We start from the raw sequence: 27,061 nt of genomic DNA, 5'->3' as shown, positions 1-27,061 counted from the left end.
GCCGGCAAGTACATGATTTGGCAGGGGATATGCAGTTGTGGACAGAAAACCAAAGTCTTTCTCACTGACAAGACAATGACATCAGAAGTCTACAAAAAAGAGTGCCTACAGAAACGGATTCTGCCGTTTATTCGTGCCCACGACCGTCCAGTAATGTTTTGGCCGGACCTCGCAAGCTGCCATTACAGCAAAACGGTTATGGAATGGTACGCAACGAACGGGGTCAGCGTAATACCGAAGGACCTCAACCCCCCAAACTGCCCCCAGTTCCGGCCGATAGAGAAATACTGGGCAATCACGAAGCGGAGGCTTAAGACAAAGGGAAAACTTGTTAGGAACATGACTCAAATGAAGAACTGGTGGAATCAAATCGCCAAAACGGTGGACGAAAAGGGTGTGCGCCGCCTAATGTGCCGTATTACGGGAAAAGTACGAGAATTTCTTCGAAACAGCAATGAATAATTTTTTTAATTTTTTTTATGAAAGAGTAAAGAAAATGCTACATTTGTATGAAAAACAAATTATGAATTCGTTAATAAATGACTGAACTACACGCAATTATTTGTGTTTCAATATTAAATGAAGCAGACTTAAGTGATTAAATGGCTTTGACTTTTTGAGATGTTAGGGTCCTTCGGCATAAGGAATTTTGTTTACGAATCAAGTGTTTACTCCAAGGTAAAAAAGAACAAATAATTTTAAAAATCCCCAAATACATTTCAAATAAAGAAGTTTCACAGTTGCCCCTCTGCTGGAGCGCTATCCACAACCGACAATTAAATCAACACTCTCTAGGCAAATTTATTACTCCCTGGGACAATTCAGTGAACGCCACTGAGCCTGCCATCGAGCGCAATCGAGCGAAACCAATGCTTGGGTCCTTGCCTTTTAGATATGCTACAGGAGGCCGACCCACTTGGACGGAAACAAACGGTCTCATACATAGAGAGCTACAGTAGAATGTGGCACTTTTTGCGTTGCCCATAATTTTACCATTTCATTCGGCGGCAGCGACAATATGACAAATCGAATGACAGTGTCGTATTTGTTTTCGTTCCCTATTTGCAGATAGCTATGTATGTTGGGTTGCAACCGACGCACCACGCAAATGGAGAGTGAAATCGGATGCAAATTGAAATTTATAAGAAGCGCAGCGCAGTTCTGCTAACTGCGAGACCGGTTATCCCCGGAGTCTGGCTGCTGCAAAGAATGGATACCATTCTTCAAAACTGGTGCAATGTGGCGCACACAGTTTGATCACGAAATGAGATTCACTATCAAAGAACATAATAAGCGGGAAGAGCTTTGAACCTTAATTTAGAAGTGAATGATAACCAATGTCGACACGGCTTCGGATCCCAACCGTCAATGGTAGTACTTTACCTTCAATCCATTTTGTATCCTAAAACAATACAGCCCATCATCAACCTATAATCCTTTGCCCTGGCACTTCCCGGTCAAACCTGCCAAGCCCGACAGATTTTGGCACTTTTGGTGCGAAAATTAGCGGCAGCGTAGCGGTTCGAAATTTTCCCCCCACCCCTTAATCTTCCCACACAAAGCGCGAGGTCACGATTAGTTTGTCATGAGCAAACTCTCACCGAAGCAGCTGGTGAAGCGCGAAAAACACCCTCATAATGAGGACAAACATCCGCGCCAAAAGGGTTGAATGCCCAAAAGTTGGCGAGGCCCCAAATGCTGGTGTACCCTTGAACAATTAGACGCGGCGCACTTCTAAAGTCGAAGGTTAAGGATCCGGTTTCGTCCAGGTAGAAAGGCCGAGTAGAAAAAGAGTTTAGGCAGTAAAATAAGCGGTTGGATTGGCGAGTGTTTAAACGGCAAACAATCACTGGGAATGAAGTTCGTGATATGCTAATTAATTTGAATTTTGATTTTTGGAGGCACGTTTAAGTTCTGAAATTTGAATTGAGTGGATGGATGAAATCGAGCAGGATGCTCGAAAGGATGATACAGTTATTGAAAAAGAGAAACCTACATGGAGGTACGAAACGATTGAACAAACATAAAGTCTGTTTAACATAGAATCTGGTCGGATAAAACAGATCATTTCTCCGCAAAGAAATAACGTACAACAAAAGTAAAAATGTCATTTTGTAGGGTTTTTATTGCATTTTAAGGAAAAAAAATACATAAAAATCATTCGTCAGCTTTTCGGATGAATTTTCGAACTTTTTTTTCTGATACCAACCATCATTTTCTGCACAGTACTGCTGGAAACCTCATTCGCCATCTTGTTCAACCACTTTTACATTTGAGTGGGTTTTTTCATAGTTCTGCAATATTTCTTCAGTTTGCCCTTAACTATTGCCCAATATTTCTCGATGGGACGAAAGTCCGGACAGTTTGGTGGATTGATACTTTTTTCAACAAAATTGATCTTGTTCTCCTTATACCACTTAACGAAATCCTGCCTGTAGTGGAAGCTTGCTAGGTCCGGCAAGAACTTCACCGGACCTTTGGGGGACCGAATGAATGGCAAAACCCTCTTCTGGAGACATTCGTCTTTGTAAACATTTCCATTCATTGTGTCCTCAGTGATGAAATTATTAGTCTTCTTCCCACAACTACAGATCACTTGCCAAATCATCAACTTATGAGCAAATTTATCTGCGAAAACAAACTTGAATCTACACGCAACATTCACGCTTCGCAAGGTAAAATTTGTTACCGGGAATTTGTCCAAAATCCATTTTGACGTAAGTTTCGTCGTCCATCAAAATGCATCCGTTGTACTTGGTCAACACTTTCTCGTACAACTTCCTTGCCCTGGTTTTGGCAACCGGGTTTTGTTTCAGCGTCTTGTTGGAGTGTTTGCTTGCATGATACGACCGCAAGCCTTCTCGCAAACAAATTCGTCGAGCTGTACTGTGGTTTGTCTTGAACTTTTCCGCCAAATCACGCAAGGAGATTCCGGGATTATTGTGAACTGATCGAATTACCTTTGCTCGCAGCTTCCGGTCATATGTTCCACTTTTACGCCTGGTTTGTTTTGCTCGATCCACCGTAAGTGTCTCCCGGTAACGTTGCAGCACCGAATTTACAGTCGATTTTGGATATTTCAGGAATTTCGCGATCTTTACCCCTGACCACGTCGGTTTCTCTACGTGAGTGTGCAGAATTTTCTCTCGCCTTTCGCGTTCCATCGTCGATAACTTTTGACTGACTGCTTCAATCTTGATGAAATTTTCACCACTAAGTAAACAAACCATCCGGATCAAAACATCGTCAATAGATTCGCGATGTGACAACTAGGGACGCTGCAGTAAATGAAAGAAGAAATTCACCACGTAATAAAACAGCGATATGGTTCAATTATCTTTTCACCCAACAAGTGTTCCATTTTAGCAAAGAAGCATAACGCAAAGTGTCTGAATTTATCGCGATTACACGTCTGAAGAATTGAAATTGTCTTGTTTTTTATAGTCGTTTAGATTTTGTTCTTGCTATTTAACATATGCCTTTTTGACACCTAATGACCCAAGGTCGAGAAAACGACGTTCTTGCAAACACAAACAAATGATGTTTGTTATTCCATGGGCCAAATTTGACCAAAAAACTTTTGTGGAGCTACTAGTGGCTTAAGTTTCAATTCGTTGACCATCTATTTGACATTACATAATATGAGCTATACTAAGGTTGCAGATTGCCCAGATATTTGATACAAAATTTGGAAAAGTCCGGTCCGGCCCGATTGCCCGGTTTTTATTGGAAAAACCCCGGATATTTCCCGGCTTTATTTTAAAAATCAAACAAAAATAAATAAATTGAGACTTTTTTTTCATTTATGCCTCCAAAACAATTTTTTTTTTGAGCAAGTGAAATGAAAATAATCATGAAAGGTTTTTTGAAATTTTAAAATAAAATTTAATCTCCGCTGATGCGTTACGATGAAAAAGTTTTTCTCTTTTGATTTTTGTTAAGAAGTTATTGGCTTTTGACCAAATTTACCGAATATTGCCCGGAGTTTTGGTCGACATATTTTATATCAAATGCCCGCATTTTGCCAGGTTTTAAGATAAAGTAGCTCGGATTTTTTCGGCCCGGAGGCGTACTGAAAAATTCTGGCAACCTTAAGCTATACCTAATCCAATGTGAAGGCACATTTTTGAGAAATAAACTCTACTTTGTCGTTGGGTGTATGCCTCAATTGATGAGGTCAATTTTGTTAATTTTGTCAATTGATCACGTCAATTTTTGTGATTAGTTTTTCTCCATTGATTTTTTGAAGGGATGACAAAAAAAATGAGCGAAACGTGCTAGATTCAACAGTGTGAAAATTTTGAGTCAAGCTTCCGTCCTCCAGTTTTTCAAAGCCTTTTTTACCTTCGGATCAGCCCAATTTCTCCAACATGCGTACACCAAAGTTTGCTGGAATCTGAAAATTTATCGTAATATTTTATGTTTTTCTAAGGAATTTCGATAAACTCACTACTGTTGTCCGTTTGGGCTTTCACTGTTAACTGACACAGCTTTTTCGGGCTCTGTTTCCCGCTCGGTAGAGCCACCAAGCTCAGATAATCACTTATTTTTGAAAAAAAAAAACGACCCAAAAATTGCTTCCATTCGAATCGCAGATGTAAACAAAAACACATGTGAAAAACACTACCTGCGCTTGATGCACTTTGATCCATTTTTGTTTTGTAAACAATGTCACAGCGATGGCCGATTGGGCTATTTGGCATTTTACACTGCCCGTAACTATAAACGACCTTGGCTCCCATACATTTTTCGCAGAACTCGATAAGTAAAAGCGCAAATGGGTCCAAATCTGGAAAGATAGGGTGTTTTGATAGGAAAAGTAGGAAAAGTGAGGAGGGGGCTCCCACACAATTTTTAGAGAAACCAAGTTTGGCATGGTAGAGTTATTGATTACAAAAATCATCCTATGATAGTTCGAGATCCCTTCTTTCTTCCGGTAGGAAAATTAAAAGTAGAGAAGGGGGCTACCACTTCCTAACACAACTTAGCAGTGTTCGGCACAAAAGCGCTAATCCGCTATTCGCTAGTTAGTCCGCTGACTTTTTGTTAGCGGATTAATTTTGCCGCTAAGTTTGGATTGATTTAGCGAATTGAAAAGTTCCGCTATTTTTTGGTTCCGCTAATTGAAGATCGATAACTGCCATATATTTGTATCAATCTCTCAAATTCTTAGTGATAGAATAAACTTTTTTTCATTTATCAAGTCAAAATGACATTGTGCATCATTCTGATTGATTAATTGGATTCATTGGAGGAATGCGTACTAGAGTTAGAGAAAAAATGTATTTAGTGTCATTTCTCTCTTTAAGCACTTTTTTTAGCAAATTTTACGGAAGAAGATAACTATAAAAGGTGTTAAACACTATAAAACTATTTTCAACATCTCTTCGTCAGCATTTCTTTTCAAGTGGTTGAGCTATTTACTTTCACAATACAGTTTTTTGTAAGATTTTACAGATCAGTTCATATAGAAATAAGATAAAATCACTATTTTTGCCTTCGTTTTAAGTTCAAAAAGAAATTGTATAAATGTTCACGTTTGACAATGCTCCTGTGCTCCTTTTAACCAAAATTTAAATTAAAAAAAAGAGAGATATAGCTCCCATTTTTCACATTCTGTTCTTTTGCTCTTTCTTTAATTGTTCGAAAATCGTTTGTTTTAATTAATAGAACACAGAGACTCGTTAAAACTCCTAGCTTTGACAGTTTTTTGTTTTGTTCATATTATTTTATGAAAATATGATCAAACTTATTTTAAATTAAATACTTGAAACTTCATTAATTCCCCCTTGGGGAGTTGGATAAATCGAAAAGGGGAAGTGCGTTACTAAAGAAAAATTTGATATTTGTTCCGGCCTTAATGTTGGTAAATAAACAGTTAGCGATTAGCGATTAGCGCTTTAAGCTTAAAGCGATAACTTATTTGGCACATTTAGCGTATTTAATTTGCGACGCTAACTTTGTATGAGTTAGCGATTTGATTAGCGGCGCTAATTTTTCAGTTAGCGATGCCGAACACTGCAACTTAGAAACTATTAGAGAAAATAAAACCAAATTTGGTTCGGAATGGATTAAAACTATCTCTACTTAAAGCCCAACCCTAGCTGAAAAAAGGGAGATGCTCCCATATTATTGGAGGGTATTTGTATAGGGGAAGAGGGGGCATAATGTTTGGAAGTTTGTTTTTTTTTGTCTAAATCTGATAATTTGAATAACTGGAAGGTCAAAAATGGCCAGAAATTTGATGGAGTTTGAAGAGTAGGTTGAAGTTGGATTTCTGATTCAGTAGGGGCATAATGCGCATATGTGTGTACCCAATCGCGTCATTAAACGTTTATTAGGGTATTTTGGGGGAATATGCACCTGCTAAGGAAAATGACCGAGTATGCGGAATACCTAAGCTGTACGCCCGAATACATTGCATCATGTGCTTCGAATTTCTATCTTCTATCTTCATATTTTGTCATGATATTACTTTTTATTGTAAAAACTATGAAAATAATCGATTTTTTACAAAGCGCTTAAAAAGCAACCTTTGAAATCATTGGATGTTAAACGCCCCAGTGTAGGCAAATGATGTTCCAAAACATTGGATCAAAACGACTCAAAAACAACACAATACTCACAGTGAAAATAAATTAATTCTGTTATTTGATTCGGAAAAAATTGAGAAAATATTTTTTTTTTTTCAAGTTTATCTACACATAAAACAAGTAGTTTGTTTACATTTTCCAGTGAAAAAATGAAAAAATTTGAAAAATTTTGACTGCTGCTTTTGGCGACAAATTGAGTAAACCGATTCGATTTTCAGTGCACGTTTTTTACTCAAATCTGATCGAAAGTTATAATTATTATGCATCCTAATGACAATTTAGGACTAAGCAAAGAAGAAGATTGATATATCATTTCAATAATCGGTCTGTATTCATGGAAAACTGCACTCCAAAATTTAGAATAAAACACGTGGGTTTGTTGACATCTTACCGAACAGCACCTTGAGGGGAGGGCGATTTGTCCATAAATTGATGGGGGCATTTTAATCGGATATTTAAAATTTAATAAATCTTCAGTTTACCATAAAACAACAATTTACCACAGTTTTTCATCAATTGATAATTAAAATATATAATTTGAACAATCAGTAAAATCAATTGTAAAGATGCTTTTGACAATCATCTAGGTGTAATAGCCTATTTCATTTGATTACTTTTTACAACTTAAGTGATGGATAGCCACCACAAAGTTAAATTTGATTATTTTTCGTGTTTAAATGAATATCTGGTAATCATTTTTTTTTAAATTACAAGGTATTGTTTTTAAGAACACATTTGTATAGAAATAATCCACTTAAATCTTCGCAAATCTACAAAATTTATCAAAATATAGTCGCTGGCGTTTTACCCCGCAAGGACATTATGGACAGAAGTATTGTATATTATATATTTACGATACAATAATTAAGTATATTGATTTAAGTGCCCCCGAAAGTGTTTGACAGTCAGGACAATTCAGTACATTTTAAAAACAAATTTTCAAAAATCAGGACAATTCGAAAGTTATAGAAAAATCAGGACAACCTCCCGAAAGTCAGGACAAGTCCTGAAAAATCAGAACACCTGGCACTTCTGACGTGCATTACAATTGTTCAGTTGATGTTGTTGTTGTTTCTCTCATGCTCAGAGGTGCCAGGTAACCTGATTTATCAGGATTTGTCCTGATTTTCGAGAGACCGTCCTAATTTTTTATAAAAATTCTCGAGTTGTCCTGATTTTTTTTAAATTGGTGCCTAAATGTCCTGAATTGTTCTGATTTTTATGAAAACACTAAATTTAATCGAATTTGTAGTTAATCTATGAGAAAGTCAGGACAAGTCCTGAAAAATCAGAACACCTGGCACTTCTGACGTGCATTACAATTGTTCAGTTGATGTTGTTGTTGTTTCTCTCATGCTCAGAGGTGCCAGGTAACCTGATTTATCAGGATTTTTCCTGATTTTCGAGAGACCGTCCTAATTTTTTATAAAAATTCTCGAGTTGTCCTGATTTTTTTTAAATTGGTGCCTAAATGTCCTGAATTGTTCTGATTTTTATGAAAACACTAAATTTAATCGAATTTGTAGTTAATCTATGAGAAAATCTATTAAATCTGTTATAAAATAGTTAAACCCTTTTAACAGATGGTTATCTTCGGTTCAGATGATATTTTATTGGTGTTTTTTTCAATATGAACTGCAGGCCAGCCAAAAAGCTGCGAACTGTTCTTGCATAAATCAAGGCATTTACAGCACCTGTATTGTGCCTTTAATAATGCAATTTGAGCAGAGCTGCCTATTATTTTCATGAATCAAGAAATCCTGAAAAACCCTGATTTTTAGCTTTGCGTTGCCCTGATTTTTGACGAAACCACCTAGCTTGTGCTAAGCTTGAAGATAATTTCCTCTATACTAAGGATAACTGGATGCTAGGTATACTATTCCGTTCCTTGCATATGCATTAGTAGGCCAATCAAAAAACCCGATTACACTTGACAGTGGATTGTAGCTTTTCTTACAGTCTATAAATTATATTTGGATACACATGACACAAAGTAATAATTAAATTTTTTGAAGACATATATATTAAATATTTACGAGTATAAGTTTATGCACATTCAGTTCCACTTGCCGTTGCAAATGTTGATTCCCTATGAATTAGTTCAAATATCATAATGTCATAGAAACGGGATCATACAAGATATTCCAGAAGTATTGTATATTATATATTTACGATACAATAATTAAGTATATTGATTGAAGTGCCCCCGCAAGTGCTTGACAGTTTAAAACATTTGTATTTTACTTCACATATTGATAAATGTATTGCTACGCGCAGTGTTGCCAGATATACGGACATTCTTGTAAAAAGTTAATTTAATCTTTATGAAATTCAGGAATTTCAAATATTTCCATTTATATTATAGTTATGTTTTCCAATTTAACATAGAAATTTCTTTTAAAGTATTGTGATGAATATTGAACAATTTTAACAGATACAATGAAACATGCTCAAAGATAAGCGGTCATGGCGCGCTTTGAACCGCCCCGTCATTTTTATATAACATCGCTCAAATATTATAAACAATTATTGAATTAGGAAATATTTTGTTTTTTGATGAATGTAAAGACCCATGTTTATCATTAGAACAAATGACAGGTGGTTTTTTTGCTTTTAGTTATTCCTCACGAGAAAAGTTGAAAAATTGCAAAAAAAAACTCATAATTTTTTTTTTCGTTTTTCGCCAAATTTACGTGATAAAAAAACTCAGAAGATCCAAAAATGTTTATGAACGCATAAAAGTGTAAGTAGAACTAACTGGCATTTTCAGAAATGTTGAAAAATGTTTAATTAGTGAAATACTGATGGTGGCGCATCTTGCCGCTTTGCGCATTTTGGACCCAGTTCCCTTACGAGAAATGTTACTTTTATTATATTGCTTTTCCCCCTTCTTCAAGCTGGAAAATTAAGAGAGAGAAAGAGAGAGAGAGAGAGAGAGAGAGAGAGAGAGAGAGAAAGTGTTTTATCATTCCTCAAGAATATATCAATCCATGATTCAATTCTGTAAAAAAGTATAAATTCTCTTTCAAGATCTCTCAAAACATTGAAGGGAAGAAGAGGGATTTGCTACAGAGCTTTTATATTTTAAATTTATACATAAATAAGGCATTGTAAATAGAAAAAAAAATTAGCTAAAAAAATTTAAATATCCATTTTTGTTCTGTTGATCGTATCTCAAATGTTTGCTCTGAAGTGGTTGCTTCTGAACGAAAAAAAATTCAATTGAAAATTATGGAATTTTTCTAACATAATTTCAAACAAGATAGGGTTGCCATCCGCCCCGCAAAAGCAGGAAATGTCCCGCTTTTTGTTAGATGTTCCGCCGTCCCGCTTTTTTTTTCTCAAAATGTCTCGCTTTATTTGTTATAAAACTTTTATAAAGATCAGTTCATTGGTTAAGCACAGAAAATCTTTCAAAAACGTCTTTTTCCGCAGCATTTTTAATAGTTTATAGAAGCCAATACTAAATAGCTTTAATGCTCTTAGTATTACAGTAAGATTTTGATTCTGTTAAGTATTTTCTTCAACCAATGCAATGTAAATAACTTTGGTATTAAGTAAATGTTGCTTAAGTTGCTACCATATTATAAAAGATCTTATTTTTTCGTCGGAATCTTTATTAAATTGCCTTATTTTATACACCACCTTCTTAGGCTCAACTGTTCAAAGAATACAATGGTGGAAGTCTGCCTGAGTTTTCAAATTTATAAAGCAAAATTTAAGTATGTTTGTTATTACACAAAGGTTTTATACGCGGTATCAAATCCGCCGTTTACATGTAAGACTTGAAATATTTCCTCCAAAATAACGTGTTAATTCGCAAGAACCGTGTGAATAAACGTGCTTAAGGCAAAAAAAAATACAAAATTAAAAAATCAATAACTTTGGCTGATGATATACGAATAAGTTTGGCTATACAATTAAGCTTTTAAGAATTTCTCAAACGTCCCGCTTTTTTGGTAAAATGTCCGGCTTTTTTTCTGAAAGTATCTGGCAAGCCAAGGTTAAAATGGAATTTTTTTGTATTGCGAAGGTGTAGCAAAGCCCCCGGGTCAGTTAGTGATTTAAAAACAAAATCTTGTGATTTACAATTTTCTTGAAGGTTTAGTAATCAAATAACAGACTTTGAGCCAAACAAAAAGTATAACAGAAATTGGGCCTTTGATTTTAAAAAAACTAGTAAGTTTGATTCTTGCAAGTCAATTTCTAGCGGTCAAATCAATTTGAAAACGCAATCAAATTTGCTTAAATGCAGAAGGTGCGGTGGTTTTGAAAATGAATTAACTTACTTTTTTTTTGTATTGTTTTCATTGAATTTGATTTTCTAATGAAAATTCACTATTTTGTAGTTGTATTTAAATCTGTCGGGTGTAAGATGAAGTCAAAATCATACGAATTACTTCTCACTGCAGCTATAGAACTGATCATCCTTCCCAGTAGCAAACTTTTCCAATCACATTTCCAAGGCACGAAATGGAATCGTTGAAACATTCTCCAAAAGGAAAGTTCTGGTCCAACGCCAAGCCAAGTGTGACGAATTACATATGAACTTTCGGAATCTTTGATTTCCAGCCAAATCAAGGGGTGGGATATTGTGGGACAAAATAGCCCTAAGGATTCACTTATTTTACTTAACTGTGTACTATGGTCCTAGCTGGTGAAAATACTTTTTTCTGATGCTAGAATGTTTGCCCCATCGAATCCAACAGAAATACTCGCCGGATGTAAGAGCAGGATTAGGCTTTCGTATTTCAAACGAATCGATTTGCCCTATTCATCAACTATCCGTGCAAAAAAAATTATATCAGGGTTGTATCTGCTGAACGAAATCTTTTGACCACATTAAAGATTTTTTCAATAATCCAATTTAGTAGTCTGAATTCCGGGGTCTTAAAAAAACATTTTTTTCTTGATTCTGTTTAAAATTAAAAATTAACCTACACTGTTTACAACCCCGGTTGTTATTAATCCACTATTTCCGGTTGCACACCCATCCGGTTCAACGTTCAAAGATTGATACTAGCGCGTTCAAACGGTGCCAAGTAAGGCTCCAAGGTTTTCTTTTCTTTGCGAAAAAAGAAACATTCTTGAATTGGAAACCGAATCTCTCGAATCACATACGCCGAAGAAAGAAACAATCCGAAAAAGGTCTTACCGGGACAAGAAAAAAAGAACCCGAAATTGTATGCAACCGTACAGGATTCAATTTCTAATTTATTCCTTACAGAGTGGCAGAGGAAAAGAAAACAAAAACTACTGCTGGTAAATTGCTATACGAAGAGCAAAAAAATCAACTTTAGCAAAGCACTATACACCTTAGACCAAATATGATTGGTCCCAGAAGAGTTTTTCACACTTTCCACCCACATTTGAACCGGGGAGCAATTTCTGCCGGCATAGAAAAGTGCGCAATGCCATTCGCAAAACGAAACGGGGCCAGGGGACCCTTCCATCTTTTCGACGCTTCTCGGGCGTTGAGATTTCTCGTTTGATTGATTCTGGAAGGGAGCGCTACGGAAAGTAACCTTTTTTTTCTTCTCTCTCTCTCTCTGAGATGATGGAATTGCATCAATTTTTGGGCCCCAAACTAAGTATGACGGATGGGCGTCGTTGAACTGAAAGCAATCATTCGGCATCAAGATTGAGATTTGTGCGGTGACTCGAAGGCACTGCCCGGTACCGAAGTCACCGAAGCAACCAATTCGTTGCATGAATTTTAAAAATCTCCATTGCGAAAAGGTTTGCAGACATATACGAAATGCTGTTACATTTGAAGCATTTCTGATGGAATATGCATTTAAGGAGAAACCTTTATTGCAGCTAACATTTAATAAATAATTTTATTCTTTAGTAATATTTACGTACACTCTAACTTCATCCGATTCTTAAATAAGCACAGAACACAGTCTTCAAGTATAATCTCAAAACAATTAATTTCGAATGATGGAAATTGAGATGAATGGAAAAATATGCAAAGGCCTTTGGTTGCCACATTTGCTATTACTAGCTTATTTTAAGACGTTTTGTTTAAAGGCACTCACCACAAATAATAGTTCAAGGGCTCAACATAATACAATAGCTCCAAACCCTCTAGATCTATTTTTTAAAGTATCTGTACCAAAAAACACTTAAATTTGGGTATATTGAGTTGACTCTCAAACACGTTGAAGTAGAAAAACTTTCAATAACCCTCTTTTCTTCCAGATTTTTTTATTTGATTGGCATGGTATTGTATTCGGGTACGATAAATAGTTCTTTTCTTATTTGAAACCCCCCAGTAGGGAAAAAAGGAAGGGGACGAGGGCTCCCTAACAATTTTTTACACATCTCAAAAACTAATCAAACAAATGGAACCAAATTTGGAATGAGAAGGTACTGGGGTACAAGAAATGCTTCAATGAATATTTGGCACCTCATCCTCCTTTAAAAAAAAATAGGAAAAGTGCATAACTGAAGAACTAACCGAGCAAATATAATCAAATTTGGCATGGGAGAGTATTTGAGTACGAGAAATGTTTTACGGTTATTTGCAACCGGTGTTTGTAAAAAACTGTGCCTCCGCAATAGCGATACCTCTCACAAGGTTTATTAATATGTCTCTGTCATCTGTAATTTTCCCGCAGGCGTGGAAAATAGCATCGATCACACTTACTTCATGATCCCGCGCCGATCCTCCGGTACATAGGGCAGTGGTAAAAGATCTCCACTGTTGACGATCCGGAGCCAGCGTCTTCACCTGATCCCAGTCAAGATTCTCGTTGACAGTTCGGATTTCAGCGGCTAGGCTTCGCCGCCACGAGTTTCTGGGCCTGCCTCTTCTTTGATATCCTTCTGGATTCCAATCTAGGGCCTCTCTGCAAATCTCGTTCCCATCTTTTCGCAGCGTGTGCCCAATCCATCTCCACTTACGTTCCCGAATCACGCTATCTAGAGCCCTATGATGACACCGGCGATGTAGTTCCTCATTCGAGATCCAGCTGCCAGGTCTCCAATCGAGGATGATATTCCGCAGGAAACGGTTTACAAACACTTGCAGTTTTCGCGTCGTTACCGCATATGTGCACCAAGTTTCGCACCCGTACAGTAATACGGATTTGACGTTTGAGTTGAAGATTCGGATTTTTTCGTAGAGAAATCTGGCGTGACTACCAGATTTTTTTTCCGGGAATTTGACAGCAAGCTGTCATTCACCCTAAAAAAACTCATGTGACCGCCAGATGTTTCGGAGACTCGCGAACGCAAATCGGGCCTTTCTGATCCGGGTTTCTATGTCTTTCCTGGTACCACCATCAGGCATTGTCTGGCTACCAAGATACTGGAAGCACTCCACTTTCTCAACTTGTTGCCCAGTTACCATGAAACTGGAGGGATTTCCTGTGTTGATCTCCATCGACTTGGTCTTTCCGACATCGACTTTGACCTGCTGCATTGGAGCTTTCGGTGAGGTCGTCGAGTTTGCTCTGCATATCCGGTTGTGTTTGGGCGAGCAAAACAATATCGTCAGCCAGGTCAAGGTCGTTCAGTTGCTCCATTGTTGAAGGATTCCACGGCAATCCTCGGTTCGGTGCACAGTCGATCGATCCGGTCAGAATCTCATCCATTACGATTAGAAAAAGTAGCGGTGACAAGATACATCCCTGTCTCACTCCAGCAGTTATCGGGATAGGTTCGGACAAGACACCGTCGTGCAAGACCTTGCACGAAAATGCCTCGTATTGTGCTTCGATGAGATGGAATAGTTTCTCTGGTACTCCTCTTCGCCCAGATGTTTTCATGGTTAAGTCGGTCGGCTTTCAGCATTTCAGCAGAGATGCAATCGATCCCAGGTGCCTATTGCAGCCAGTAAGGGCGCTTCCGAGTTGACGCCATTGATGCGGCTTACTGTTCGCGCTTCGAGCTGAGGGTTCTGTTGCCCATCGCTATTCGTGACTCGGAAGAGTTGTTCGAAGTGCTCAGTCCATCGTTTGAGCTGATCTGTTCGATCGGTCAATAACTGACCTGCTCGGTCTTCTAGCGGCATTCTTGCATTAGTCCTTGCACCACTGAGGCGGCAAGAAATGTCATAAAGTAATCGGATATCTCCATTGGCGGTGGCTCTTTCTCCCTCTTCGGCTAGGGAGTTTGTCCAGGCTCTCTTGTTTCGTCTACAAGCTCGTTTCACGACCCGGTACAAGCCTGCTCGATTCCGACTTTCGCCTTTCTCCGATCATCGACCATCCTTCAAGTTTCATTCGACATCCATTCACTTCTTCTTCCACAAACTTTACCGAGAGTACCATGGCTCGTCGTGATAAAGGCATTCTTGGTTCCACACCACTGTTCTTCGACTGTTCCGTCTGTCAGCAATTCCGAGGCTCGGGATTCTAGCTGTTCAACGTATGCCCTTTTCTTCTCGCGCCGTTGGACACATGAACTCTCAGTCGTATCTCGCCCAGGACGAGGTGATGGTCAGATGCAATGTCTGCGCTTCGTTTGTTTCGGACATCAGGAAGGTTCCTTCTCCATTTTCGGCTGATGCAGATGTGGTCAATTTGATTTTCTGTTCGACCATCTCGGGATACCCAAGTGACCTTATGTGCTGGTCAATCCTAAGGGCTCTAGGCAAGAGCGAATAATACAAATTGACTCATCGAATAAGTATGAGGTTCAAACCTGTGGCCGTGATGTGACTTGCTCCGATCTCCTGCCGAGAGCTTGGCGGACGGTGTCTCTGGTGACGTCGAGTACTGTTGAAGCACCTGTTGATGCTGCGCTCCCGATCCGCCGACAAGCTAGATGGGAATTTAGCGATGGCTTCTCCAAACGAATGGATTGTGGAAGAAAGGTGAAGAAACCGAATCACTAATCAAAGGCGCTTTCACACGCGATCACTAATCGGATCCAAGTAATTGGAAGTGTAAACCCTCAGTTCAGGGGAAGTGTAAACCTTCAGTTTAGGGAAAGCGATATCGAGCGTTAACCCCAACCGGAAATAAGTTAATCCCGAACAGTCTTTGGGGGCACCCATTTATTCCCTAACGCTCCTAGTGAAGTAAGCTCGAACGTTAGGAATTGTGACACAGGGAAGGGGGGAGGTATGCTCATCGTTACGCAACGATTAACCATTTATTTCATGATTTTTTATTTTTCCTTAAGAATCATTTTAAAAAGTTGGAAATGATGAGTACATCAAAAAAAAAATACGATTTTTTACTCTTTAAATACATTAATTGTTGCAAATTTGTTACTTTATGAAACGAATGGTTTCAAAAATGTTTATTTTAAACGTAGCTATTTTGAATTCAAGCCATTTTGGGCAGCGGCATGTTGAGCAAACCGAATTTGTTGAGTTTTTAGGCTTCAACAGTTTCAAAGACGCAACCCGTGACATAGAGGATAGCATTCAAGGTTTTCTAAGCCAGCAGGCATGAGATCGAATCCCGGTCACGGTATACATACATCTGTGGGTTGGTGGTTTCTGCATTTGTAAGATGCTAGCCATCATATCTTCTAAACATCCCAAGTAACCATAAACACCAAAACATAGCCCTTAAGCAACACTTTATTCCCATTTATAACTCTGAATTAATGCTTGTTTTGTACTATATGTGTATATAATGCAGAATTAATGCTAAAAAGGCGAAATAGCGGACTGAATAAATGATAATATTTCTCAAAAGTAAGTGATCAATTATTCCATTTTCTCTTGTAAGTACATCTATATCATGCCCTACATTAAATTAAGTCGAATTAATATGGTTCACGCAATTAATCGGATCGGAAGAAAGAAAAAAACATCAACAACACATTAGCCAAGATCCCACCATTTGACAAACAGTACACTCTCTGTAAGACGATTTTTTTTTAAATATGATAAACAATTTTTTCAATGAAATAAATTTATAAATATCCCTGATGATGGTCAAGATCATGGCCGAAACGTAGGACACTGAGAAAATGTGCTGTTTCTAATTTTGTTCAAAAATATGACTGAGAAGCCGAAACGTCCTATATATAGACTACATTCAACAGTAAAATATGAAATTTTTTATTTCATGTTACAGAGGTATCCAGAACTCTGCAAAACTAAGTAAATGCGATTTTTTGAGAACGAATCAATACAACTGCTCCAACTCTTCAAACCGATATTTACATGCCAAAAAAATTGCACGTCTGCCACCTGCAGTGCGTAAACTCCTTTTTTTAGTTATTTTCATTTCGCTCCTCAGTCTTCCCGTTTTTGCCCCATAAAATCTACCTTCAGTGAATGCTAACATGTTCTTTCTTCGTCTGCTTTCCATGTGCAGCCCCTCCGGCTCCTGTCCCCGGATACGGTCCTGAAACGGCGCAAAGCGAACAGCTTCGAGTTGGCCACCCTTCTGTGCAGCTATCTGATAGGAAATGGATTTGCGGCGTGCGTGGTGTCCGGTTACGCTACGCGGGAGATCGTCAACAACGACCTGCGCCGGGTTGCCTGTCCCTATGTGCCGGATCGTCAAGACCAGGTACGCCTAAGTTACGACTTACTGCTACTTTTGTGCTTTTGTGATAAAGTAAGGGGAATCGGGGAGCTTGATGGCGAGAAACTAAAGAGTTTCCCAGCGCTTTCTTTTAACCATCGGCCGATTAAGGTTGTCTATGGGAGCAAGGGGACAAGCAGAGGGTCAGTGGGTAACAAATTTTTAAAATGGGTTCAGAAGAATTGAAAAAAAAATAAAAAATTAAAATAAACACAATCAAACACTTGAAACGGTATAGACACATGCTTTGAGCTACTGATTTTACTTAGTTTTAAGTTTCTTTTTGTGTCATCTTGTTCTGTTTCGTTTAAAATTGGTTTGTCTAGTTTGATCTCGTTTTATATTTTTTAAATGTCTTTTGTTTTGTCTTTGGTTTATTTCGTTCAATTTGTATCATCTTAATTCATCTTGTTTTGTCCTGTTTTTTCTAGTTTTTTGAAAACTTTACAATTTGATCTTCCGAAACCATGTATAATATTTTTTTAGTTCCTCTTTTCCTTCTTTCATCTTGTTTTATCATGTTTATTCTTTTTTACATGTGTAATGATGCTGTACTTTATTTAATCTATATATTTATGTTTTTTTTTTGTTTTATCTTTTATTCAGTTCAATCTTTTTTTATCTTGTGTTATGTCGTTTATCTTTTCAACATGTTGTTTCGTGTTGTATCTTTTGGTATCTTGATTCACCTTGTTTATCTTAAGATGGTTGTTTCAGGACGGATTTTAAAATAAAAAAGTGGTTATTAAAACTAAAATATTTTATCTGGGAACCACCTAAATGAAAAAAAAAATAGCACCACCGGAACCTTCAAGCACTAAAACAAGACGCACCAAAAAAAAGAACGCAGCACAAATCGGCGAGGGTTCAAATTCTTACGACCGGTGCTTATCACTTGTCTTATGCCATCGCAATTTTTCTTTCAGCTCACTTTATCGCAGTTATTAACATTTTGCACGATCAACTGCACACTTTGGCATACTGAAGGAAAGAAAAAAGGCGAAAGAGAAAAAAAAACGCACATATTCTACAATGAAAATAACTACTACCGCACAAGAATCAACCGTCCGTTGAGCGGGCGCGTTTCACTTTCTCCTCGCTCTAGGGTTTTGGTTTATATCGCTTTCGGAAGATTTTGAAGGTTCCTTTTTTTGTTCTTACCGTATTTAACCTGTGATAGGAAGCAGTTTTTACCAAAATTTTTAACCCAAAATTCAAATTGCATCATATACAACGGGGTTAAATTATAAGTGCATTTCATACCCCAAATAACACACAAATTTCAGATTGGTTTTATAATTTTTAAACCCTAATTTATTTGCGATGTACAATATCTTACAATGGTTTGAAACGCATTTCATGAAAACCTTTTTACAACTAGTCTCCGGAACATTTACACGCGAAAAATATTTCCAACTATAAAACCATATTAAACTTTTCAAGATTGATTTTTAATTTGGCACTTATAGTATCCTATAAAATATTCATATACTTGAAAAAATAAAAGATTTGATATTGTCCTTAAAAACCATCTTATGAACCTTTTTTGATATATGAAAGCCCATTCAAACTGATTAGTAGTACCGTAAAACGGGGTAACATTGATCACCGGGGTAACTTTGACCGACATGAATTTTAAATTATCTAAGTCTAAATTAAAATTATCTTTTTAAAATTGAAATATCTATCTTAATTTTTTTTCTATGTTTTGAAACTCATAAGTTAAGTTTCAAATTGCGTAAAACTTGGTTTGTGTTTGAAAATTTCAAATGTAAGTAAAAATGTAATTTCAAAAACTTGTAATATCTACTTTTGCGAAGGCTCGCAAACAAACACCCTTCCTGATGAAATCAAAGCGTTTGGAAGCAGCAGGTTGATTTATGTGAGAGTTCAACTTTTTTTCTTGGTAAATGTATAGTTTTGGTGTAGTTTATGTTGTATTTTGAGGTATTTTTTTTATATTTCATAAAATAGGAACATATTCCAAGTGTAAACCAGTCCAGGACAAAAGGCTAGAAACCCTATCAAATGGTTAAGTTTGAAGGAAAACATTACATTGGAATAGTGCGAGGGCCTTGGGAATTGAAAATAGGCAACATTTCATTTAATTTTGTAGTTAAAATTTTAAAAGTAACTAGCTGAACCGGTGTGCTTTGCAACACCTTTTAAAATAAGTAAAATTTTTATCAGTAGGTACCTCAAATTATAATTTTGAAATTGTTCTTAAAAATCGAACTGCAATACCAATTCTGATTTTCGTGAATGATTTCTTTATGTTGTAACAACCTTTCTAAAGTATGTTTTTTCAATTATTGTTCAAATGCTAAAATAAGTACTCTGCATTTATTTGCTTCAACTGCACTTAAGTTATGCAAAAATGTATGTTTCACGTGTATGGAATTCCCCTCCCCTTCCTCGTCAAATATAGAACAGGTTTCACATTAACATAGAAAAATTTTTTGTAAATACAAAGCATCACATGCATATTTTTGGATTATTTGCTTCATTAGTTTTCAAGTTCTGCGAAAAAATATTTAAAAAAGCCTCTCTTTTTCTCTCGTCTCCCCTCTGAAAGAAGGGATAGATTTCTGGTATGAATTTAAGGGGGGGGGGGGGGGGGGGGGTAGGGTCTAACGGGTATAAAAAAACACCATTTTCACGATTTTTTTCTAGAGCTATCGTTCAAACAAATGTATTCAAATTTTTTGCATTATACAAAGCATTGTTAAAAGAACATTTAGTAATTTTTTCGTAGAAAAATATTGAAAAATGAGCCGGTGACGGAGCAATTTCGAGGATGCCGTTTAGAAAACAGGATTTGCGGTGGACACTGTATCTCAGCACAGAATCGTCTGAAGTCAAAAAATCAGAGCAAAATATTTTTAATAGATGTTTTTCTGGACCCCAACGTTTTTATTTAACTTAAAAATATTTTTATGAAATTTTTGTGGCTGTTTGAAGTAAAAACTACGATTTTTCACTTAAAAATCCGCCATTTTTCACCTCTAAAATCTCCCCAAAGTAAAAAAATCAAAAAAGAAAAACGTTGGGGTCTGGTATTTTATATGTAGAAAATATGTTCCAAATTTGAAAAGAATCGGATAAGTAGTTTTCAAATGACGATGTCCACGGACTTTAAAAATGTGCTTTCGAGAAAAACGCGTTTGAAGTTTCTGCTCTTGCTTTCTTGCAGTATTAGATAGGAGGAGATAAAGGCCTATAACTTCTACAGTTTTGCTTCAATTGACTTGAAAATTTGACACAACATTCTTGAAATGTTTTACAATAAGAAAATAAAAAAATCGATTTTTTGAAAGTGTTAGACCCTACCCCCCCCTTAAGAGAAAGAGTATGAGAGCCTTTTTTCTCCTTTCTATCTCCCCTCTGTATGGATGGAAGAGATCAAGCCATCATAGAAATATTTCTCGTACCCTATCCTCCCATGATAAACTTATTTTCTTTTGTTGGTAAGGTATAGTTATCTGTTAAAAAAAGGATTGGGATTTCTCTTCTTCCGACTATGAGGACACACAATAACCCTCACTTGCAAAATTTATTTCAAATAAGTAATCCAAATCATCATACAAATATTTCTCCTTCTCAAATACCCTCCCATGCCAATTTTGGTTCCATTTGCTAGATCAGCTCTCGAGACATGTAAAAAAATTGTATGAAAGTCCCCCTTTCCTCCCAAAAGGGGGAGGGGGGTTAACAAACATGCATTCAATCATTTCTCGTTTTCAAGTAGGTACCTGCTTACCGTTCCATTCCAAATTTGGTTTATAAATATGTTCGATACGTTCTCAAGTCAGGCCTACAAATGTATGAGAGCATCAGTCCCCTCTTGCTATCTCCTTCTAGAATGAGCGAGGGATCTCAAAACAACAAAGAATTATTTAACCCTCCTATGTCGAGTGCACGTTCATTGTTTGAGTTGCGAGCCCCTTTTACAATAATTGGAATCGTTTTTCAAATCAACAAATCATCTAACTATGTCAAAACTCGTGTTATACCTTCAAGTCTTCTAAGCCAACGGTCATGAGATTGAATCCCGATACATACATTGTACAATTTCTGTGAGTTGGTGGTTTTAGCATTTGTATGATGCTAGCCATAATATCCACGAAAGATATACACTTCGAGGTTTTCAAGTCTATAGGGAACAGATAGACCGACAAACATTAATTTTTTGTATGTATACAGTACCGTTTATAATTGTATAGAAATTGGAAGCACACGCACTGTCGCTTCGACTTTGAACTTCCATAACTTTTCAGTCTGATGATATTTTTTGATCAACTTTTCTGCGTTAGATAGATCGATTATCACACTGTTATAAAACGAAATTTGAGCAATCTAGAGTTTGTGTGGCCTGCGAAACAATAACTCTACGAAAATCGGACTTTTTGGACTTTTCTCATTCAAACTGCAATATCTTAGAAACTACGCTATATTTTTTATTGAAATTTTGCAGAGTGATTGTTGAAATATTAAGTTATCATGTCTGAAGTTTTTGAAAAGTTCTATCGATGGGATCAAAAGTTACGCGAGGTACAATGTTTCAGGCATGAACCTTGAAATGCGATTTCTATAGAATTTTGGACGATTCATGAGAAAAATATCGATTCCATCCACAAATCAGGTAAAAAATGTCTGGCAAAAGCAATGAGGAAAATAAAAATGGAATAAACGATGTATTTGTGTTTTAAAATCAGAATCTCGCGATATTGTTTCGATTTTTTTTTAAATAGATTTACTGGTTGTTAAACATAAAATACGATTTTCATATGGAAACATTCGTCCAAAATTCTATAGAAATCGCATTTCTAGGATCATGCCTGAAATATTGCACCTCGCGTAACTTTTGATCCCATCGATAGAACTTTTCAAAAACTTCAGACATGCTAGTTTTATATTTCAACAATCATTCTGCAAAATTTCAATAAAAATATAGCGTAGTTTCTGAGATATTGCAGTTTAAATGAGAAAAGTCCAAAAAGTCCGATTTTCGTAGAATGACTGTTTTACTGGCCACACAAACTCCAGAAAGCTCAAATTTTGTGATATAATAATGTGATAGTTGATCTATCTAACACAGAAAAGTTGATCAAAAAATATCCTCAGGCTAAAAAGTTGTGCAAGTGCGTGTGCATCCATTTTCTATACAATTATGAACGGTTCTGTATATACGAGGGTCTTTTTTCATTAAAATGGGAAGTGTCTTTCAATACAATATATAATCCAATTTTGTTTAAACTTTCTTGTCAATTGAATAGATCGTCTCATTAAGTCAAAACGCTTACGTTTATCAATTATTGACAATAATCCTTCGAGGATTGATAAATTTTGTGATTTTTTTATTACTTTTGTATGAGAACCACCCGCCCCCCCTACTTTTAGATTTGGAGGAATTTGAAACTATTATGAAAACCATATTCGGTCTCGAAAACGGCTACACACAAAATTTCACATTGATCGATTCAGAAGTTTACGAAAATTGCTCGAATTGCGTAGAATTTCAGGTTATTTTGTATAGGATTCCTTCTTTTAAAGATTCGGAGTTTGAAAATATTATAGCGACCATTCCCGGTTTCGATAAGAGACTCAAAATTTCACGTTGATCAGTACAGTAGTTTCCGATAATTGTTCTCATTATGTCAAATTATTGTTAATTTTGAAAGAGAGCCCCCCTTCTTTTGATTTGGAGGGGTTTAAGATTATTATAGAAACCACTACCGGTCTCGAAAATGGCTACTAGATCGCTGCAAGCTTTGTATGGAAATTTCAAATTCTTGAATTGTAACACCTCCCATATTTTTTAAGTTGGTTTTGCTGCCAGAAATAGTGATAAAAAATATTGGCAGCGATCCATCCAGACCTGAATAAGCGCAAAGAGTTTAAATTTTGTATAGAAATTTGTATGGGAAAACAAAATTTTTCAATCATAAATCGCCAGAGATTTTCTGAAAGTTCCAAAAAATATAACATTGGATGACAAATATTCCTTGATTCTTGCAGTATATTTCATGTGAACAAAGCACTAACCTAACTTGCACCCCAGAAAAGATATTCAATGTTATATAAAATTTTTGTTTTCAAATTTTTTTTTTTAATTTTAGCGTTTTCGACTGTTGATTTGAAAGCTGTGAAACCGTAAGATGAGAATAAAAAATTACAAAAAATTGCTTTGCATAGCTAGGGATCCAATTGATTTATATAACTTTTGCAAAAACATTTCAAAACAATTATTAAAAGCTCTAGCAAGCGAAGTCTGCCATTTTTAAACACTTTTCAATGGATTCTGATTTTTTGTTTTGAAATGGTTATCACTTTTTTCATGAAATTTTTAGCTGCTTGTCATGTTAGCAAAAAATCAAGAAATCAACCAAATCATCTAAAATTTTACACTGATGCTTAGCATCGAAAACACATATGGGAGAAAAAGTCATTTTTTGCAGCGGTCTAATGGCTTCACATCAAATTCCACGTTAATTGGTTTAGTAGTTTACTCAAATTGTTCGAAATGTGTCAAATTTTGTATGGGAACCCCCCTCTTGGAATTCAGAGGGGTTTGAAAGTATTTTTAAAACCACCTACACGCCAAGTTTCACGTTGATTGTTTCAGTTGTTTCTAAAGATTGTCAGAATTATGTCATATTTTTTTCATTTTGTACGGGAGCCCCCCTTCCTTTAAGTTAGAGCCGTTTGAAAGCATTTATGGAACCATCTCCGGCCTCAAAAACGCTTAATTAAAAAATTTCACAATGATTGGTTCAGTACCCAAGTAACAATTTTAGCTTTATTATGGTCAGCAAAATTTCGTTTGGACTATAGCATTAATCTTCATAAAAAGCAAAAGCGCGTTCTATAACACCACCTGGACTTTAATAAAGCCAAAAATTAGGCTATTTGGCCCTACCATAGAAACGTCATCATCACATATCATTGTTGGTCATCAATGTTGGTCACCAAAGCTTTTAAAAAGCTATTATTAAACATGTAAGGAATTTTTGTTTTTTTCGATTCTGTGAGTTCTCGGAGTTTTATTTTTATTTTTTCCAGCAACCATAATGGTTGATGAATGATGATTGCATTATTGAGATATGATCTGGTAAAATTAATAGTTAAAATATCAATGTTTTAACCATATTTTGAGCCTCTTTTGTACTGTCAGTCAAGATTATAGGTAAAATGTGTATGAAATAGTATCTTAAAATAAATGCGCCTCATCAAATCTGATGGCCAATCATGATGGAATTGATAGAAAATAGGCCTGAAAAAATATTTTCCAATGCTTGCATTGTGGATCCATCAACATGGCGTCATTTTGAGCCCTTCAGTTTTGTAACCAACATGCACGCTCATTTTTTTAACCATAAATGACTTTTTTTGAACCATTTTTTGGTTTTTCCGATAGAACTGCCATTATTGTTATTATTTAACCATAGTGTTCGGTTGAATTTCAAGCATTTTCTGAGTTCCGGTGGTAAACTAAGAAAATGGTTAAATTTCAAACGCAATCTGTTTGAAAAAAAAAAGTTGCCATTATTGGACGCGCAGTTTGCCTGTTTGTTTTCTACGGCTGTTGGTCGATCTTAGAAAAGTTTTTTTTATTATCAGCTCCCGGAGGATTATACAATGGGTAAGTATCTATTAAATTTAACAATAGTGATTTGGATTTCAAATAATGTTTTGAACATCCTCCAAATCCCCCACGCAAATAACCTTCAAATATATGTTCCTCAAACAGAACGAATGGTTCCGAAAATTATACAGCATCGTGATGGACCGCAGGTGCTCTTAATGGCTAGCAGTTTCCAAGGAACTAAGATTCGATCGGCTCGTGAATCTGAAGCTTCCGCACCGGGGGCGAAACTGGACCCCCGGTATATTTAAAAACGCTGCTCGAGCTTCCATTCTTTGGAATCTTCCAAAAGGTAAGGTTAATGCTATATTTTTTTATATATTTCAATTTCGGTGACATTGCTCCACGGAACATTTCATAAATTATTTTTCATCTCTTTATTGCAGACGTTATAAGGAGAACAGTTCCTCTAATTTGGCAAATTTATCCGACCAAAAAAAAAGAAGCAAAACGGGCTCAGCATCGGATGCAGTCACCGGGGAGGTAGCACCAATGGATCATCCGGCTAAACTAGAAAAAGCCGAATTTCGCTATCGGACGTCAACTTGAAATCCAAGATGGCGGCTTCCACTGAACTTTAAAATGATTGGAATCATTGAAAGTCACTAGAAATTCCCACAATATGGTCATTGGGTAAAATGGCTTAATCAGTTTAAGTGGAATTTCTCTATCAGATTATCTTGAAATCAAAGATGGCGACTTTCTCTGAACCTTAAAATGCTGTAAATAACTGAAAATCGCATGAAAACCCCCACAATATGGGTATTGGCTAAAGGGCCAACCTAGAAGAAGTCAAATTTCGCTATCAGGTGCATCTCGAAATTCAAGATGGCGGCTTTCACTGAATTTTAAAATGCTGTTAAACACTGAAACTCCCACAATACGGGCATTGTGTGAAAGGACCAAAAGAGAAGAAGTCGAAGTTTTCTATCAAACGACATCTTGAAATCCAAGATGGCGGCTTCCACTGAGCTTTAAAATTCTGCAAATGACTAAAAACCACACGAAAGCTTTACAATATTGGTATTCGTTGAAAGGGATAAACTAGAAGAACCAGACCGTCATTGTTTTTGGCAACCCGCTCGAACATTTTGTGTTGTCAAAATCGAACGATTTTTTTTCCAACTTTGTTTTTATTTAGTACTACATTTTTTATCATGTTTTTGATGCATTTAGCACTTTTCGTGTTTTGTCGATAGTTTTTGTTTTTTGTCATATTTGCTATTTATGTCTAAATATGTCTTAATTGTATGTAATATGTCTAAATTGTATTGGTCCTATTATAGCGAAAACTATAAGGTAATGTTGTTTCTGTTATTTGTTTGATTTAGGGACACGTGCCAAAATCGGATGTTGCCAAAATGGAATGTTGCCAAAAACGATCGGGGTCTGTATTGTGGTTGTTTTGTGCCATTTTGAGTCACTTACAGCATTCCAGAGTAAAGCGAAAAGAGAAAATCAACTACTTCTCATTTAGCCCTTTCACCCAATACCAATATTGTAGGGGTTTCATACGATTATATGTCATATACAACATTTTAAAATTCAGCGGAAATCGCCATCTTGAATTTGGATGGCGTCAAATAACGAACTTCGACTTTTACTGGTTCATTTCTTTCAACTAATACCCATATTGTAAGAGTTTTAGGCGATTTTCAGTCATTTACAGTATTTTCAAATTGAGAGGTAGCCGCCATCTTGGAATTTAAGATGGCAACGAACAACGAAATTCAACTTCTACTCGTTTATTACTTTCACCTAATAACAATATTGTGAAGGTTTCATGATATTTTCAGTTATTTACAGCTTTGAAAATTTATTATTATTTATTTCGTCTTTGGTTTAATTACCGTGCAGACTGATGACTTAAAAACTAGGAAATTCTTCTTAAGCCTATTTTAAAACGACGTTTGCACATGTTAAAATTAAACAAATGATACACTAAATTAAAAAGTTCACAACACTTGTCAATAGGGTGGTTTTGGCCATAGGCAGTACGGTGGTGAGGAATTGAAAGAAACTGACGTTGTCGAAGTGTTCTCGTTGGTACATAAATGTTAACACGTTGTAGAATGTAAGCACAGTCAATACGGTTGGTCAATGTGTCGAATATAAAACCTTGCTGCAGTTCGACGCGCCGCTTTTCGAGTGAGGTTAGGCATATCAGAGCACACCTTTCCTCGTACGGTGGAAGTTGGATCGGGTCATTCCAGGGAAGACGCCGTAGAGCGTATCTTAGGAAACATCGCTGAACTCGTTCAAGACGATGGCATTGTGTGCTTTGAGCCGGAGCCCACACCTGGACGGCGTACTCCAGTATGCTA

General features: G+C 36.5%; 1 protein-coding gene and 1 long non-coding RNA gene across 2 annotated transcripts in view; both read left to right on the top strand.

The window, feature by feature from the left end:
* Positions 1–27,061, top strand: part of LOC129755273 (coiled-coil domain-containing protein lobo) — a 272,349-nt gene that overhangs the window by 209,908 nt on the left and 35,380 nt on the right. Inside the window, exon 2 of the mRNA XM_055752072.1 lies at positions 16,880–17,077. Coding sequence (XP_055608047.1) covers positions 16,880–17,077 — 198 coding nt within the window. The remainder of the gene's footprint in view (positions 1–16,879; positions 17,078–27,061) is intronic.
* Positions 24,646–25,235, top strand: LOC129756075 (uncharacterized). Its single transcript, XR_008739446.1, has 3 exons — positions 24,646–24,734; positions 24,843–25,029; positions 25,124–25,235. It is a non-coding gene; the product is annotated as an uncharacterized LOC129756075 (long non-coding RNA).

Source organism: Uranotaenia lowii, chromosome 1 (assembly GCF_029784155.1).
Source record: "Uranotaenia lowii strain MFRU-FL chromosome 1, ASM2978415v1, whole genome shotgun sequence".
Classification (NCBI taxonomy): Eukaryota; Metazoa; Arthropoda; class Insecta; order Diptera; family Culicidae; genus Uranotaenia; species Uranotaenia lowii.
Note: the sequence above shows the minus strand (reverse complement) of the source record. Positions and strands in the feature narration are given on the sequence as shown.